The 19,552-nt window shown below is 41.9% G+C and overlaps 1 protein-coding gene across 2 annotated transcripts in view; it reads right to left on the reverse strand.

The window, feature by feature from the left end:
* Nucleotides 1-19,552, reverse strand: part of pkn2b (protein kinase N2b) — a 112,514-nt gene that overhangs the window by 77,726 nt on the left and 15,236 nt on the right. The window contains exons 1-2 of one of the 2 annotated variants that reach the window (XM_062997322.1): nucleotides 7,393-7,489; nucleotides 5,830-6,133 (exon numbers count right to left, since the gene is read on the reverse strand). In XM_062997322.1, coding sequence (XP_062853392.1) covers nucleotides 5,830-6,115 — 286 coding nt within the window. In that variant the 5' untranslated portion in view covers nucleotides 6,116-6,133; nucleotides 7,393-7,489. Of the gene's footprint in view, nucleotides 1-5,829; nucleotides 6,134-7,392; nucleotides 7,490-19,552 lie in introns of those variants that run through there. The other variant, XM_062997321.1, reaches the window with a different exon arrangement.

A 19,552-nucleotide genomic window follows, 5' to 3' on the forward strand; every position in this document is an offset into this window, starting at 1 on the left:
GGCCTGCACAGTCACCAGATCTGAATATTATTGAGCCACTTTGGGGTGTTTTGGAGAAGCGAGTCAGGAAACGTTTTCCTCCACCAGCATCACGTAGTGACCTGGCCACTATCCTGCAAGAAGAATGGCTTAAAATCCCTCTGACCACTGTGCAGGACTTGTATATGTCATTTCCAAGACGAATTGACGCTGTATTGGCCGCAAAAGGAGGCCCTACACCATACTAATAAATTATTGTGGTCTAAAACCAGGTGTTTCAGTTATTTTGTCCAACCCCTGTATATATATATATATATATATATATATATATATACTGTATATATATATATATATATATATACTGTATATATATATATATATATATATATATATATATATATATATATATGTACAGTGTATCACAAAAGTGAGTACACCCCTCACATTTCTGCAGATATTTAAGTATATCTTTTCATGGGACAACACTGACAAAATGACACTTTGACACAATGAAAAGTAGTCTGTGTGCAGCTTATATAACAGTGTAAATTTATTCTTCCCTCAAAGTAACTCAATATACAGCCATTAATGTCTAAACCACCGGCAACAAAAGTGAGTACACCCCTAAGAGACTACACCCCTAAATGTCCAAATTGAGCACTGCTTGTCATTTTCCCTCCAAAATGTCATGTGATTTGTTAGTGTTACTAGGTCTCAGGTGTGCATAGGGAGCAGGTGTGTTCAATTTAGTAGTACAGCTCTCACACTCTCTCATACTGGTCACTGAAAGTTCCAACATGGCACCTCATGGCAAAGAACTCTCTGAGGATCTTAAAAGACGAATTGTTGCGCTACATGAAGATGGCCAAGGCTACAAGAAGATTGCCAACACCCTGAAACTGAGCTGCAGCACAGTGGCCAAGATCATCCAGCGTTTTAAAAGAGCAGGGTCCACTCAGAACAGACCTCGCGTTGGTCGTCCAAAGAAGCTGAGTGCACGTGATCAGCGTCACATCCAACTGCTGTCTTTGAAAGATAGGCGCAGGAGTGCTGTCAGCATTGCTGCAGAGATTGAAAAGGTGGGGGGTCAGCCTGTCAGTGCTCAGACCATACGCCGCACACTACATCAAATTGGTCTGCATGGCTGTCACCCCAGAAGGAAGCCTCTTCTGAAGTCTCTACACAAGAAAGCCCCCAAACAGTTTGCTGAAGACATGTCAACAAAGGACATGGATTACTGGAACCATGTCCTATGGTCTGATGAGACCAAGATTAATTTGTTTGGTTCAGATGGTCTCAAGCATGTGTGGCGGCAATCAGGTGAGGAGTACAAAGATAAGTGTGTCATGCCTACAGTCAAGCATGGTGGTGGGAATGCCATGGTCTGGGGCTGCATGAGTGCAGCAGGTGTTGGGGAGTTACATTTAATTGAGGGACACATGAACTCCAATATGTACTGTGAAATACTGAAGCAGAGCATGATCCCCTCCCTCCGGAAACTGGGTCGCAGGGCAGTGTTCCAGCATGATAATGACCCCAAACACACCTCTAAGACGACCACTGCTTTATTGAAGAGGCTGAGGGTAAAGGTGATGGACTGGCCAAGCATGTCTCCAGACCTAAACCCAATAGAACATCTTTGGGGCATCCTCAAGCGGAAGGTGGAGGAGCGCAAAGTCTCGAATATCCGCCAGCTCCGTGATGTCGTCATGGAGGAGTGGAAAAGCATTCCAGTGGCAACCTGTGAAGCTCTGGTAAACTCCATGCCCAGGAGAGTTAAGGCAGTTCTGGGAAATAATGGTGGTCACACAAAATATTGACACTTCAGGAACTTTCACTTAGGGGTGTACTCACTTTTGTTGCCGGTGGTTTAGACATTAATGGCTGTATATTGAGTTATTTTGAGGGAAGAATAAATTTACACTGTTATATAAGCTGCACACAGACTACTTTTCATTGTGTCAAAGTGTCATTTTGTCAGTGTTGTCCCATGAAAAGATATACTTAAATATCTGCAGAAATGTGAGGGGTGTACTCACTTTTGTGATACACTGTATATATATATATATATATATATATACACACACACATATACACACACACCGATCAGGCACAACCTTCCTAATGTTGTGTTGGTTCCCCTTTTGCCACCAAAACAGCCCTGCAACTGTGATGCACTGTGTATTCTGACACCTTTCTATCAGAACCAGCATTAACTTCTTCAGCAATTTCAGCTACAGTAGCTCATCTGTTGGATAAGCTCACGTGCATCAATGAGCCTTGGCCACCCATGACCCTGTCGCCGGGTTACCACTGTTCCTTCCTTGGACCACTTTTGATAGATACTGACCACTGCAGACCGGGAACACCCCACAAGAGCAGCAGTTTTGGAGATACTATATATCCCACCCACTAACAGGTACCGTGATGAAGAGATAATCAGTGTTATTCACTTCACCTGTCAGTGGTCATGATGTTATGCCTTGTCGGTGTTAAAAAAATAAAAATAAAAAAAATAAAATTTATATATATATATACACATACATACATACATACAAATATATGGTTTATTCAGAACGCAGACACAGAACGCTACCATCACCAAAATTAGGTCACATTAACAGACTGGAAATATTAAGATTTGAAGAGACAAATGCCATCACCACATCGCAAGTACCAAAATCCCTTCCCACCGTTTAGCTTGAACAATATGTACATCTTCTCATATTTTTACAGTGAAGTAAACAAACAGTTGCTGTGACTGATCCAGACTACAAAGTCTTTCCCACCTTCCAAAGGCTTTCCTGAGACCGGGAAGACCTGAGGTCATTTCCTCTCGCTCTCTCTAATCCTGCTCACTCACTCTTTCCTTATTAAACCCAGAAACAGAAACAGACTGTCCACTGTTCATTCTGCCGGACCTCTCCAAGAAGTGCATGAATGTACAGTAAGATTATCTCCACTCACACAGAGGTCACGAGGACGGACAGCGAATCCCACGATCTCCTCCTGCACACGTTCATTAGGAGAAGTAGAGGAGGAACGTTTCACTGAGGACCTTAATGAAACCTCTACAGTCCTAATAAATCATGACACAACTGTTTTAACAACATCTTCTGTGTTTTGCACAGTGGTGTGGTTGCCGTTCCTGCTGGTTGTGATGGGAATCTGCAGTGACAGCACTCCCGATGTCTAGAATTGTGTGAAGCCATCGCTGGCAAGGGAAAAGAAGCGGCTGACAACTGTACACGTGTGAGAGGGGGTGTGTGTTAAGTAACGCCCTCCTCGGCCAGGTTACAGGTCTGCAGCAGTAGAGGAGATACTACTGGGAAATTGGCTATGACTAAATTGGGAGTAAAAGGGAAAATGGGTAAACACAATTACCCATTGTTAGGCCAACCTGACCATTTGGCATTCTTTAAAATCCACCTGACCACTTGGCGTCCTTCAGAAAATACACTGGTGACTAGGGTTGGGCGGTATGACGATATTACCGTATACCGCGGTATTTAAAAATGGTGACGGTATTTTTTAAATGTGAAGCGCCAAATTTCTGCTTCAGGTTTACCTTGAAAACTGAGACTTTAGGACATGCGCGCATCCACAGTGAGGGGGGAGGGGTGGGAGGGGTAGGCGGTTGGAGCTCGCCGATTGGCCTCACTGTGTGATAACACAGAGAGACGAGTGAAGAGTCACACTGGCTAGCGTTAGCTGTGAGCTAACAAGCAGAAACTGAAAAACGGCTCGTCTTTTAATTTTTCAAAATCAACATTTTTTATCAGTTCAACCGGAAATGAACACAAGCGCGTGCATGCGCGGACATGTACTTATTTACTAAATATATCTTCAGTGTAAATCGAGCACAAGTGTTGAGAAAAAGGAGCAAACAGTAATAATAACGTTACGCCCAATCCGCTGTTCTGACTCTTGTCTGCCGTAGATTTTCCTGCCTATGTAAGAACTATTTTTTCCTAAATAAAAGCGCTATATTAAGAAAAAAAGAACGTCTCACCTGTCGTGTAATGTGAATTATAAAATATATTGTCTGGCCCTTTAAGAATGTTAAGCGCACTATAGGGCGTAGGGAGCGAGTGTGTAGGGAAGAGATCGGATTTGTACCGTTTCCGTGCTCGAGTTTTGCACTGAGCTTGTGTGACATGTAAAGTAGCGTTCTCGTTAACCACTCAAATGTTTGGACTTTGAATTATTTTAACATTATTTTACATCACCGTCATCGCAACATGAACATTTACATTCATATTTTTTGTTACGGTATAGAACTTAATTCTGGATTACAGGCATAACTAATCGTACACGTTCATACACTTTTAAGAAATATCTGTAACTGTAAACTAAGCAGTTAACTTTTGAAATATATTGAAGTGTGTAGCTGCTATTATTCTGTTTTGTGTGGGCAGAGAGAGATTACAATGCCAAAATGTTATGTGTTAATGTTTGTGTTAAAGTGTAATTGATACACATGCATTTATACTTGTGCGTATTTATTATAGATCAGACAAGATAAGCAATGTTTGACGTTCAGATTGTTAAATCTTTTTATAATAAAACATTGAAATATTGTAATTACACTCGTGTGTACACTGTAAAGTTTGTCCGCGACATCCCCCCTCCCCCCCCCCCCTCCCGCCGCGGTAATACCGTATACCGCGGTATTTCCTGAAGACGGTATGAAAATCGGCAATATCGCCCAACCCTACTGGTGACTTCCTGGTAGGAGATTCTTTTCCCACATCATTGGAAAACACAACCCAAACCATGTACAACTAATCAGTAAAATCCAGAAAAATTGATTTTTAAAACAGCTGGCAACAAATTTCATTGTCGATTAGAAGGTCTATCGTTTACTCCAAACAAAGGCCTGAGTCACAAAGTTCATTTTTATGGTGCTCAAGTGGCACAGCGGGATATTCTGCTAGCACACCAGCACCGAGACTCTGAACTCATCGGTTCGAAACTCGGCACTGCCACCGGTCGGCCGGGCGCCATCTAGCGGGCATAATTGTTAGTGCCGGCAGAGATGGGGATGGGATCTTCAAACGCTGTGTAAGGTAAGGACCCTGATTGGCAGATAGAGGCGCCTGTGCAGAATGCATAGGTGAAAAAGGGTTCCGCTAAGGGCTGCGTGGGGGTTGGAGGAGGCGTGAGCAGCAATATACCCACCTCGACTGCAATCAGGGATCCCCCAGCAGTGGAAGACAAACTGACTACACTAAATTGGGAAAAAATGGGAGAAAATGCAGAAACAAAATAGAAAAAAATTCATTTTATTACCAACCAATCAGGACACAGATATAGACCTTTACACAATGACAAATTGAAGATATTTCCACACAGAACACAAAGAAACAGTTTGGGATGAAAACTAAACGGTTCACTCGCAGGAGTGCGTGACTCTGCACACGATACAGCTCTCTGTGTGAAGCCATCGCTTACAGGGGAAAAGAAGCGGTTGACAACTGTACACGTGTGAGAGGGGACGTGTGTTAAGTAACGCCCTCCTCGGCCAGGTTAGGGGTTTGCAGCAGTGGAGGAGATACTGCTGGGTAATTGGATATGACTAAGTTGGGAGTAAAAGAAAAAATGGGTAAACACGGTTCTGAAAACTACAAAAATTAAAAAAAGTGTCAATGAATTGTACCTTTTGCCCAATACAACCAAAGAGACATCCCACCCAGAATCCAAAAACTGTAGATTTGAATTTATTTTAATGCACTTGTTAGCTACTGTATGTGTTGCTTACGCCCCTAGTCATGATGCACACTGACCAACCCAGAGTGCACTGAAAACCTGCAGCATCACACAGTAATTGTAAAATGGTTTGATGTGTACCGAGCAGTTCTTCAGGATCTTTGACGACGATGTGGGCGTTGAGCTCCTGCAGCTCCTGGTGCAGCTCCTCCACCTTCTTGTTGCTCTTCTTCAGCATGTTATCTACGTACGCCAGGCTTTTCTTATCTGTCGTCACCTTGCGCAGGTTTTCCGCTCCTTCTTTGATTTTCAGCTCCTTACGCAGCTCGCGCTTGATCTGATCTTTAATCTCGTCCAGCTTCTGCTGCACCATGGTGTCCGACAGGTCCATACTCAAACCCATCAGACCCAGCCGCTCGGCCACCATGTGAACTCGAGCGTCGCCCTGACAGAGAAAAAAAAAAACGGTTAAATATGTGAAAAGTAGGAACACACTTTATATTGTTTCCTTTTCTATATGACACATTATAATAATAATTAATATTATTATTAGAGTTTTTCAGGACCGGTCCTGATCCAGTTATAACACCCTTATTATTATTACTATTATTATAATAATTATTATTATTATTGTTTTGTTTTGTTATTATTATTATTACTGTTTTGTTATTATTATTATTATTATTACTGTTTTGTTATTATTATTATTATTATTACTGTTTTGTTATTATTATTATTGGTATTAATGTTATTATTATTATTTTGTTATTATTATTATTATTATTATTATTATTATTATTATTATTATTATTGGTATTATAGTTTTACAGCACTTGTCCTGATCCAGTAATAACACCATTATTATTATATTATTATTATTGTTGTTGTTGTTGTTGTTGTTGTTATTTTTGTTATTATTGTTGTTGTTGTTATTTTTGTTATTATTGTTGTTTGTTGTTGTTGTTTGTTGTTGTTGTTATTACTATTTTTCAGCACTTGTCCTGACACCATTATTATTATTATTATTATTAATAAATACTATTATTATTGTTACAATTGTTATTATTCTTATTGTTATAATTGTTATTATTATTATTATTATTATTATTATTGTTATCATTACTATTGTTATCATTATTATTATTATTATTTTTCAGCACTTGTCCTGACACCATTATTATTATTATTATTGTTATTATTATTACTATTATTGTTATTATTATTATTATTGAAACTATTATTATTATTATTGGTATTGTTATTATTGTTATTATTATTACAGTTTTCCAGCACTGGTCCTGATCCAGTAATAACACCATTACTACGTTTACGGCAGTAGTGGGATTTGAACCGCTGCCCTAAGTGCTGCTCACATAATAAGCGCTTGGTGCTTTGTTCACCGCAAGGATGACTTCATACTGTCGCTTACCTCGGACACTTTGTGCTGGCTGTACCGCTTAACAACCAGCTTAAAATCAATAACCAGTATTGACAGTGTATTTACATTAAGTTTTTCTATGACACTTGTTTTAGCGTAATACATGGGACGCACTGTAACATCGTCATTTAGAGACGTGAGAAGATAAAGAGTAAGTGCTTCAATAAAAGGAGGCATTCAATCTTATTAAAGATCTACAAAGCCACAACAAGCGATTCCAAGATCAGTAATCGTGATTACCATCAATAATTCAAAGCCAGTCTCACCTTTTCCCAGCTCACTAGTCACCATGCTGTATTTGTCCCACAATGCTGTGGTTTTAATTGGAATTGGAATTGAACAGTTTAGGGTTGTTGTGCTTCGTTTCTGTCTACATCACAAACAATTCGTCTCAGTGTCGGTGGTTTCAAAAGGTCAGCGGCAAACTGGGTCAAAGTTCAAATAGACTGACGTTCGAGTGCAGAACTCATTTTAGCCTGACAGTTAACTCTAGGAGGGTCCAAGGTCGTGCCTTTGTGGTCCTGGGAACACTCGATAAAGTCTTAGATATTGTTTTCTATCCCTGCACTGATCTGTGCCTTGCCATGACTTGATCACAGAGATACAAAAACAGTTTTTTGGACTTGGTTTGGAGTGATTTGGTTTTTGTTCTGACAATTTGGTGCAAATGGAAGGACTCTTACAGACCAGTGTGCGCCTTTCCAAACTGTACAATTGCAACAGATGGGGTCTGTCCAAAAACCTGGCGATCTCTCTACATAGACACATTTAATGTTATCCTACACTCCCGAGAAGAAGGCATGTCTAAATTCTTAACCTTAAAATGCTGCTTACTAAGGTGCCTTAATTCTAAGTGATAATCTGACTGAATAACGAGGGAGCATCCGATGCTTTCTTAGCAGTGAAGGCAATCCCAGCATTCAGTGCGGCACAACTTTTCTCACAAAAAATGACAAAAAGCGGACAAATGTGGAGCAACCAACGGAGTTCTTTTCAAATGTAAATAAATTCTCACTGATTTTTAATTTGTATAAAGTGTATAAGTGTCATTTATTTACATATCAATGACAATTTAACCATTTTGGTACACGGAGGGAGATTTTAGCTGGCATGCTATCATGTTGTGCCGCCATGTTAACTTAGTAAGCTAAAACTGAGGTGCAGTAATCAGTGTAATCTCTGTCTAAGTAGTGCGTCTGAATAATCTGCCTTATACACCGATCAACCAGAACATTAAAACCACCTCCACACTCACTGTCCATGTTATCAGCTCCACTTACCATATAGAAGCACTTTGTAATTCTACAATTACTGACTGTAGTCAATCTGTTTCTCTACATGCTTTGTTAGCCCCCTTTCATGCTGTTCTTCAACGTTCAGGACCCCCACAGGACCACTACAGAGCAGGTATTATTTAGATGGTGGATCATTCTCAGCACTGCAGTGACACTGACATGGTGGTGGTGTGTTAGTGTGTGTTGTGCTGGTATGAGTGGATCAGACACAGCAGCGCTGGTGGAGTTTTTAAATACCTCACTGTCACTGCTGGACTGAGAATGGTCCACCAACCAAAAATATATCCAGCCAACAGCGCCCCGTGGGCAGCTTCCTGTAACCACTGATGAAGGTCTAGAAGATGACCAACTCAAACAGCAGCAATAGATGAGCGATCGTCTCTGACTTTACATCTACAAGGTGGACCAACTAGGTAGGAGTGTCTAATAGAGTGGACAGTGAGTGGACACGGTATTTAAAAACTCCAGCAGCGCTGCTGTGTCTGATCCACTCATACCAGCACAACACACACTAACACACCACCACCATGTCAGTGTCACTGCAGTGCTGAGAATGATCCACCACCTAAATAATACCTGCTCTGTGGTGGTCCTGACTAGGGCTGGGTATCGCCACTAATTTCCTGGATGGATTCGATTCCGATTAACAAGGTCCCGATTCGATTCGATCTGATTTTCGATTCAATTTCGATTCAACACATTTAGGCATATTTGAGTTACATTAACAGGTTTTGTTTAAATATGTAAAGATGTTCAGAGAACGAATGTGAAAATGTTATTTTGTTTACATAAATAATTAATCCAAAACAGAAAACAGTAACATTCATTTTTTATTATTATTTTATATGTCTGACACGCTACAACATTGTAAATGTAATGTAAACATACACCTGGCTGCTGAACAGCTTATGCCAAGTTTACAGTACACGACACTCTGATTAACACCTGGTCGCTGTAATGTTCACACTACACGACTGATCGGCGATGGGGGGTTTTACACTACACCATCTATCACCAGGGGGAATCACAGGCGAGCTTCTCTGGTCTCCAAAACTACGATTTGTCACGAAAACACACGTGAGAAGTGATGAAAGGTTTAATGATACCACGTCCAAACATGCACATCAACAAGTAGCCAGAGATCAAAGTTTGTGCGCTGATGAAATAAATGAATCTGAGTGGATTTGGCAACACGAGCAGCATGGCTTGTTCTATAGTGAGTTGGAGGTTAATAAATATTTAGTTTTGTAGAGAACGATCAGGTCAGAAATACTGTAAAACTCGCGTGTGCTGATGTATTCTGATAGAAACTATATTGCGCTCCACCACCTGTTTCCAACCTCTCCCCTGTGTTTCCCCTCGCTGTTTCTCACATTCATTGAGAGCCGAGTTTTGATCGCAGAGCGAACACCGAGTTCCTGCCGAATCCAGCACCGACCCGTCGCCGAGCAAAAATCAGTGCAAAAAGTTGTGTAGTGGTCATAACTTGAGCTTCTGCCATGCTGAACTGATGTGCAGGTCAGATCTCGTTGCATGAAAAAACACTGGCTGGTCACGCGAAATTAAAGGGGGTAACAGAAAAAAAGGGGCGTATTTAAAAGATCGATCTCGCGTTTATATGAATCGATATCGGATCGTTCAAATAAAGATCGATTCGAATCGAAAAATCGATTTTATAAACCCACCCCTAGTCCTGACCATTGAAGAACAGGGTGAAAGCAGGTTAAAAAAGTATGTATGAGGTGGTGTTAATGTTATGGCTGATCAGTGTAAGTTTGATGTCTTATTAGAATCTTCTCTACTGAGGCAGCTGCCTATGTAGATAGTAGGCAATAAGGTAGCTCACTAGGTTTTCAGACAGACCCATTGAGTCCAGTTAAGTTCTAGACACATCTCGAGAATAATTAAAGTAATCAGGATCCACCCTGACCACAAGTTGGCGTGCTACCAGATTTGAGCACAAGGGTCTGAATAATTTTTCAATAAAAAATGTGAGAAAATTCTAGCCGCTCAGGTGGCGCAGCGGTAAAGTACGCTAGCTCACCAGAGTTGGGGTTTCGAATACATCGTATCGAATCTCAGCTCTGCCTTTCTGACTAGGCTGGGCGGTTGCATGAACAATGATTGGCTGTTGTTCAGGGTTAGGGGTAAGAAAGTCGGATCATAGGTCATCATGACTGGTGCGACTGCGGCCCCTGCTGGCTGACTGATGGCACCTGCACAGGGCTGAGGAATGATGCTGATGGGTGTGTGGCCCTCCGTACACAGTGCCCGTCGGTGTATGAACTCGACTCGTGCAGGTGAAAAATGCCGTCTGTACTGACTGTGCGTGCCGGAGGGGGCGTATGTCAGTTGAGAGGCGTCCTCAGTCAGCGGTGAAGGGACGAATCAGTATAGAGGACGCAATCAGGGGGGAAAAAAAATAAAATAAAAAAAATAAAAAATAAAAAATAAAAAAACCTATATCCATGTTATTACTTTATCAGTATGGATGAAGTGCTGATTGCTGAAATAATGCTAATTATTGTCATTCAAAATGAAATCCACAACACAAGGTGTGCAAAAGGTCTCTGAAGGGCTCTGAACCATTTCTGGATCCACTGTATATATAGATGTGTTCGGCTAACGGTCTGTTTACCAGCAGATAAACACAGGCTCAGTACTGATGTGTTCAGGAGCTGTGATGATGAGCATGAACACGTGCTATAAATGTGCCAAATATTTGCCGAGTCAAATATCAAGCACAGCACCATGTTTCCAAATCTGCTGCCCCATCTCTCGCCCTCTCATTCTCTCTCTCATTCTCTCTCTCATTCTCTCTCTCATTCTCTCTCTCATTCTCTCTCTCTCTCTCTCTCTCTCAGATATTTGTACGTTCAGCCCCGCTCCTAAGTCAAACATGTCGAATTACATTTAATTCCTTTTAACCAACAGCAATCAATACAGATCAGTTCATTATTTCTCACTCACTCACTCACTCACTCACTCACTCACTCACTCACTCACTCAATTCGCTTTATTGACATGACAAATTTACATATTTGTATTGTCAAAGCTTACATTAGTATATATAAATATTTGAAAAAAGAACAAGTATATACATAGAAAAAAAAATGGTAAGAAAATATTCAATTTATAGTAAAACAATTGTTCACACAAAAAGAGAGAAAATATTAGTGTGTGTGTGTGTGGTGGGTGTGCGATGTGTGTGGTGTGTGTGTGGTGGGTGTGCGGGGGTGTGTGTGTGCGGGGGTGTGTGTGTTCGGGGGGTGGGTGGGGATTTTATTTGGTGTTTCACTCACTGTCCCGGAGTGTGTGACACTCCTGTACATATCTGGCTGCAGTGGAGGCTGATGGTCCCTCTCCTAATATAATGGCCAGTTTTTCACTGTCTGTCAGCGTTCTGAAGCCGCTCACCTCTCTTCCAAACTGATCAAAATATTTGTGTCTAATTGTTGTGTATTTTGGGCAGCTTAGAAGGAAGTGCATTCACTCACTCACTCACTCACTCACTCACCCACATTCATTTACATTTATGGCATTCAGCAGACGGTCCTACCCAAAGCAACTTCCAGGTGTGACCAAATACAGTTTAAATTTAAGAGACTTGCTCTGGGGCCCAAAAGTGGCAACCTGGCAGTGGAGGGGCTTGAAACAGCAACCTCCTGATTAACAGTCCAAAAAATACTCTCTCATTCACACTCTTACTCACTCACTCAAATTTATACTCAAGTACGGTTACATTCACACCCTCACACTGTCACATACACACACTTACACTGATCAGCCAGAACATTAAAACCACCTCCTTGTTTCTACACACACTGTCCATTTCATCAGCTCCACTTACCATATAGGAGCACTTTGTAGTTCTACAGTTACTGACTGTAGTCCATCTGTTTCTCTGCATGCTTTCTTAGCCTGCTTTCACCCTGTTCTTTAATGGTCAGGACCCCCACAGGACCACCACAGAGCAGGTATTATTTAGGTGGTGGATGATTCTCAGCACTGCAGTGACACTGACATGGTGGTGGTGTGTTAGTGTGTGTTGTGCTGGTATGAGTGAATCAGACACAGCAGCGCTGCTGGAGTTTTTAAACACAGTGTCCACTCACTCTATTAGACACTCCTACCTAGTTGGTCCACCTTGTAGATGTAAAGTCAGAGACGATTGCTCATCTGTTGCTGCTGTTTGAGTTGGTCATCGTTGAGATGTTCATCAGTGGTCACAGGACACTGCCCACGGGGCGCTGTTGGCTGGATATATTTTTGGTTGGTGGACTATACTCAGTCCAGCTGTGACAGTGAGGTGTTTAAAAACTCCATCAGCGCTGCTATGTCTGATCAACTCATACCAGCACAACACACACTAACACACCACCACCATGTCAGTATCACTGCAGTGCTGAGAATCATCCACCACCCAAATAATGCCTGCTCTGTGGTGGTCCTGTGGGGGTCCTGAACGTTGAAGAACAGCATGAAAGGGGGCTAACAAAGCATGCAGAGGAACAGATGAACTACAGTCAGTAATTGTAGAACTACAAAGTGCTTCTATATGGTAAGTGGAGCTGATAAAATGGACAGTGAGTGTAGAAACAAGGAGGTGGTTTTAATGTTATGGCTGATTGGTGTATTTACACCTCTACAGATGTACACACATACACACTTACACGTGTACAAATACACGATCACCCTCTTATAATTAATAATACTTATGTTTGAGTGTAAAAATACAGTTCTCACACAAACACACACACACACTAATTCACCTACACTCTCATTCTCTCTCCAAACTGAACCCACGCCACTAGGCTGAAGAGCCCCGTTTACAGTCTAATTTATAGTCTTACTGCAAACACCAGCTGCTATATAAGCAGGGTGGGGCAAAACACACACACAACCAAGAGGTGTTTCACACACATTGCTAACAGGTGTATAAGATTTATTATACAAATATATTGAGGCTCATTTCTGTTACAGCAAGACTTTGTGTCCCTGTGTATGAAGTCCATAAAGACAAGGCTCAACAGGTTGGGTGTGGATGAAGTACAGGGGCCTTCACAGATCCTGACCTTCACTGATCTATTGATTGGCATACATCACCATGTGTTACAGTGTAAACAAAGCACTATTATTCAACCCCCAGCCTCTGCACATAGTGGAACTTTCTTTCGGCTGATAACCTCTGATACGTGATCGTGGTAAGTGTTACCAAGCTTCTGAAACCTTTTACCTTATTGATGTTTAAAGGCTTTAACACTGCAACTGCTCTCTTTAAATCCCACCAAAGACTTTCTACAGGATTTAAATCTGGAGATTGAGAACACTTTCAAGGATATTCCAGGACAGATTCCATATATATATATATATACACCCCTACAGATGCATTTTCTACCATTTTTCTCCCTTCTAGCGCATCCAATTGCCCACTTGCATCATGCTTCCTCTCCACCAATGCCGATCCCTGCTCTGATTGAGGAGAACGAAGCTAACCCACGCCCCCTCCGACACGTGGGCAGCAGCCATATGCATGCGTGTTATTGTTATTATTGTAAATTCTGTACATTTTGTGAATGCAAATTTTGGTACTTTTGTAAATTCTAGTTTTCTGTATTGTTTAATGTGTTAATGTACTGGTGCTGGTCATAAAATTAGAATATCATGAAAAAGTTGATTTATTTCAGTAATTCCATTCAAAAAGTGAAACTTGTATATTATATTCATTCATTACACACAGACTGATATATTTCAAATGTTTATTTCTTTTAATGTTGATGATTATAACTAGAGATGGGACGATCGATCGGCTACGAATCGGTATCGGCCGATTTTTAATCAAAATATGCTTTCGCCGATCTGCGATATTTCCTAAAAGTAGCCGATCCGATCGTGTGATATATAAAGACCATGTTAAGTTAACAGCTCAGTGGATTGATCCAGACTTTGAGCTACGAAGCACCAACCATCACATCACCATTCATCAACAATCAGAACCAGAAACCATCGTGAAAGCTCTTACGATGTAATTTTGCTGATTGTAATATTTACTTTAAAAAGATAATTCAACCCGGTCACATCTGAGTCGATTCTATCAGCACGTTATATAAACTCCTGGTTCACTTTGGTAAATCGTAAGCGGTTCTTACTTGTGATGTAGATGAGAACAGAAAACGTTACAGAGCCAATCAGAGGCAAAAGTTTATTCATTACCAAATTCGTTAGTTCAGGATCATCTGCTGAACTTTTAGAAAACTTTTAGCTCCTTAGACGGAACGAGTCTGACTCGGTTACAGATCTGTGGTAATAGCAGTTTAATGAAGCTTTTTAATGTAAGAGAGTCACACAGAATGTTCTGTAGTAGCTGGTGTTTATTTAAAACCACGACATTTAATTAATAACAGTAAACACGGAGAGATAACTGAGAAGAGAAACTTACGCTTCACATAAAAACGAATCAACTCATGAATCAATGAATCACTTATAGCGATACTGTGAACAAAGCGTCTCTTCTAAAGGCACAAACACACACACACACACACACACACACACACACACACACACACACACACACACACATGCGCGCTGCTCCGGTTTATCTTTACTGTGAGGCTTTTTTTAAGTTTATTTACTGCTAATCCCCCCCCGATCGGAATCGGCTATCGGCCGATGTCCCTGAAAGGAGATCGGAGATCGGAATCGGTGCCAAAAACCCCGATCGGTCCATCTCTAATTATAACTGACAACTAATGAAAACCTTAAATTCAGTATCTCAGAAAATTAGAATATTACTTAAGACCAATACAAAAAAAAGGATTTTTAGAAATGTTGGCCAACTGAAAAGTATGAAGATGAAAAGTATGAACATGTACATCACTCAATACTTAGTTGGGGCTCCTTTTGCCTGGATTACTGCAGCAATGCGGCGTGGCATGGAGTCCATCAGTCTGTGGCACTGCTCAGGTGTTATGAGAGCCCAGGTTGCTCTGATAGTGGCCTTCAGCTCTTCTGAATTGTTGGGTCTGGCGTATCGCATCTTCCTCTTCACAATACCCCATAGATTTTCTATGGGGTTAAGGTCAGGCGAGTTTGCTGGCCGATTAAGAACAGGGATACCATGGTCCTTAAACCAGGTACTGGTAGCTTTGGCACTGTGTGCAGGTGCCAAGTCCTGTTGGAAAATGAAATCTGCATCTCCATAAAGTTGGTCAGCAGCAGGAAGCATGAAGTGCTCTAAAACTTCCTGGTAGACGGCTGCGTTGACCTTGGACCTCAGAAAACACAGTGGACCAACACCAGCAGATGGCATGGCACTCCAAACCATCACTGACTGTGGAAACTTTACACTGGACCTCAAGCAATGTGGATTCTGTGCCTCTCCTCTCTTCCTCCAGACTCTGGGACCTTGATTTCCAAAGGTAATGCAAAATTTACTTTCATCAGAGAACATAACTTTGGACCACTCAGCAGTCCTTTTTGTCTTTAGCCCAGGTGAGACGCTTCTGACGCTGTCTCTTGTTCAAGAGTGGCTTGACACAAGGAATGCGACAGCTGAAACCCATGTCTTGCATACGTCTGTGCGTGGTGGTTCTTGAAGCACTGACTCCAGCTGCAGTCCACTCTTTGTGAATCTCCCCCACATTTTTGAATGGGTTTTGTTTCACAATCCTCTCCAGGGTGCGGTTATCCCTATTGCTTGTACACTTTTTTCTACCACATCTTTTCCTTCCCTTCGCCTCTCTATTAATGTGCTTGGACACAGAGCTCTGTGAACAGCCAGCCTCTTTAGCAATGACCTTTTGTGTCTTGCCCTCCTTGTGCAAGGTGTCAATGGTCGTCTTTTGGACAACTGTCAATTCAGCAGTCTTCCCCATGATTGTGTAGCCTACAGAACTAGACTGAGAGACCATTTAAAGGCCTTTGCAGGTGTTTTGAGTAAATTAGCTGATTACAGTGTGGCACCAGGTGTCTTCAATATTGTACCTTGTCACAATATTCAAATTTTCTGAGATACTGAATTTGGGGTTTTCATTAGTTGTCAGTTATAATCATCAACATTAAAAGAAATAAACATTTGAAATATATCAGTCTGTGTGTAATGAATGAATATAATATACAAGTTTCACTTTTTGAATGGAATTACTGAAATAAATCAACTTTTTCATGATATTCTAATTGTATGACCAGCACCAGTATTGTTTGTAACACTGTAGAGTATTGCACCTTAATTTCGTTATACCTGGTATAATGACAATAAAGATATTCTGATTCTGATCTTGTCACCTAAACTTTGACGAGTGCAATGGGGATCAGCACTATATACGGTGAGACGCACCCTGACAGCACTCTTTTCCCCTCTCTGTGCAGGCGCCATCAATCAGCCAGCAGAGGTCGTAATTGCATTAGTTATGAGAGAGACCCTAGCTGGCTTTAATATCCCACCCCTATCTGAACAACAGGTCAATCAATGTTCATGTGGCTGCTCAGCCCAGCCGGCAGTCAGAGCTGAGACTCGATACGATGTATTTAAGATCCCAGCTCTGGTTCCAGTGTGTGTTTTTACCGCTGCGCCCCCTGAGCGGCCCAGGATTGATTCCTTAACCAAGCTTTGGTTGACTTGGAAGTGAGCTTGAGATCATTGTGTTGCTGTAAAGTCCAATTATCATCAGGGTTCAATTTTGTGACAGAAGGCAGAACCCTTGGTGCCTTTGTATTTCTGGAAATCCATAATGCCACCTGGGAATCGAAGCCAGAACCTTCTTGCTCTGAGGCTACAGTTCCACCCACTCGCTGATTACTCGCAGACTCAAGAAAAATATCTAGCATGCTAAATATCAGGACATGTCGACAACTCAAAATAATGTAGTGTAAAAGGTGCTGCCATCAGGTTGTGGTTGTTGTGAACGCAAGATACGGAAGGAAAAATGATGGGGGAGGGGGGGTCACGACAAAACATAGTTTGGGAGACCAGACAGACTCGTCTGCGATTCCTCCTGGTGATAGATTGTGTAGTGTGTGACTTGAGTGTGTGACAAGACTCCCGATTACAAGAGATCCAGCTGTGTAGTGTAAACTGTACAGCGGTCTGAACGCCTTGAAAGTCGTGTAGTGTTTAGTTAGCATTAGGTGTCTGAGATTAATGTCTGAGATTAGCAGCACCACCACCACTGCAATGTGTTAATCCAAAGCCTCACCCAACACACAATTAACAGCTCGATCAATAGAAACATGAGGAAGGAACGTACACACTTGCACACACTTGTACACACTTGTACACACTGCACTTCCTCTCACTGCTTCTTGGAGACAAAGTCATCCAACAGAAGAATGAAACCGGTCTCACCTGGCAGGTAAAATCTGTTCACATGAAGCCATGTAAGAAAAGACCTGCTGCTTTTGTGTGTTACAACATTTACACATACAGACACATACCCCACATTTACACATACCCCCACCTGTTTTTTCTTTATACAGTGTATCACAAAAGTGAGTACACCCCTCACATTTCTGCAAATATTTTATTATATATTTTCATGGGACAACACTATAGACATAAAACTTGGATATAACTTAGAGTAGTCAGTGTACAGCTTGTATAACAGTGTAGATTTACTGTCTTCTGAAAATAACTCAACACACAGCCATTAATGTCTAAATGGCTGGCAACATAAGTGAGTACACCCCACAGTGAACATGTCCAAATTGTGCCCATATGTGTCGTTGTCCCTCCCTGGTGTCATGTGTCAAGGTCCCAGGTGTAAATGGGGAGCAGGGCTGTTAAATTTGGTGTTTTGGGTACAATTCTCTCATACTGGCCACTGGATATTCAACATGGCACCTCATGGCAAAGAACTCTCTGAGGATGTGAGAAATAGAATTGTTGCTCTCCACAAAGATGGCCTGGGCTATAAGAAGATTGCTAACACCCTGAAACTGAGCTACAGCATGGTGGCCAAGGTCATACAGCGGTTTTCCAGGACAGGTTCCACTCGGAACAGGCTTCGCCAGGGTCGACCAAAGAAGTTGAGTCCACGTGTTCGGCGTCATATCCAGAGGTTGGCTTTAAAAAATAGACACATGAGTGCTGCCAGCATTGCTGCAGAGGTTGAAGACGTGGGAGGTCAGCCTGTCAGTGCTCAGACCATACGCCGCACACTGCATCAACTCGGTCTGCATGGTCGTCATCCCAGAAGGAAGCTGACGCACAAGAAAGCCCGCAAACAGTTTGCTGAAGACAAGCAGTCCAAGAACATGGATAACTGGAATGCCCTGTGGTCTGACGAGACCAAGATAAACTTGTTTGGCTCAGATGGTGTCCAGCATGTGTGGCGGCGCCCTGGTGAGAAGTACCAAGACAACTGTATCTTGCCTACAGTCAAGCATGGTGGTGGTAGCATCATGGTCTTGGGCTGCATGAGTGTTGCTGGCACTGGGGAGCTGCAGTTCATTGAGGGAAACATGAATTCCAACATGTACTGTGACATTCTGAAACAGAGCATGATCCCCTCCCTTCGAAAACTGGGCCTCATGGCAGTTTTCCAACACGATAACGACCCCAAACACAACCTCCAAGATGACAACTGCCTTGCTGAGGAAGCTGAAGGTAAAGGTGATGGACTAAACCCAATTGAGCACCTGTGGCGCATCCTCAAGTGGAAGGTGGAGGAGTTCAAGGTGTCTAACATCCACCAGCTCCGTGATGTCATCATGGAGGAGTGGAAGAGGATTCCAGTAGCAACCTGTGCAGCTCTGGTGAATTCCATGCCCAGGAGGGTTAAGGCAGTGCTGGATAATAATGGTGGTCACACAAAATATTGACACTTTGGGCACAATTTGGACATGTTCACTGTGGGGTGTACTCACTTATGTTGCAGCTATTTAGACATTAATGGCTGTGTGTTGAGTTATTTTCAGAAGACAGTAAATCTACACTGCTATACAAGTTGTACACTGACTACTCTAAGTTATATCCAAGTTTCATGTCTATAGTGTTGTCCCATGAAAAGATATAATGAAATATTTGCAGAAATGTGAGGGGTGTACTCACTTTTGTGATACACTGTATATACTCAACAATTTACAACACTTCATAACAGACAACTGGGGTGATGTACCTCCAAAACAAAAGGAG

This window comes from Trichomycterus rosablanca, chromosome 6, assembly GCF_030014385.1.
Source record: "Trichomycterus rosablanca isolate fTriRos1 chromosome 6, fTriRos1.hap1, whole genome shotgun sequence".
NCBI lineage: Eukaryota > Metazoa > Chordata > Actinopteri > Siluriformes > Trichomycteridae > Trichomycterus > Trichomycterus rosablanca.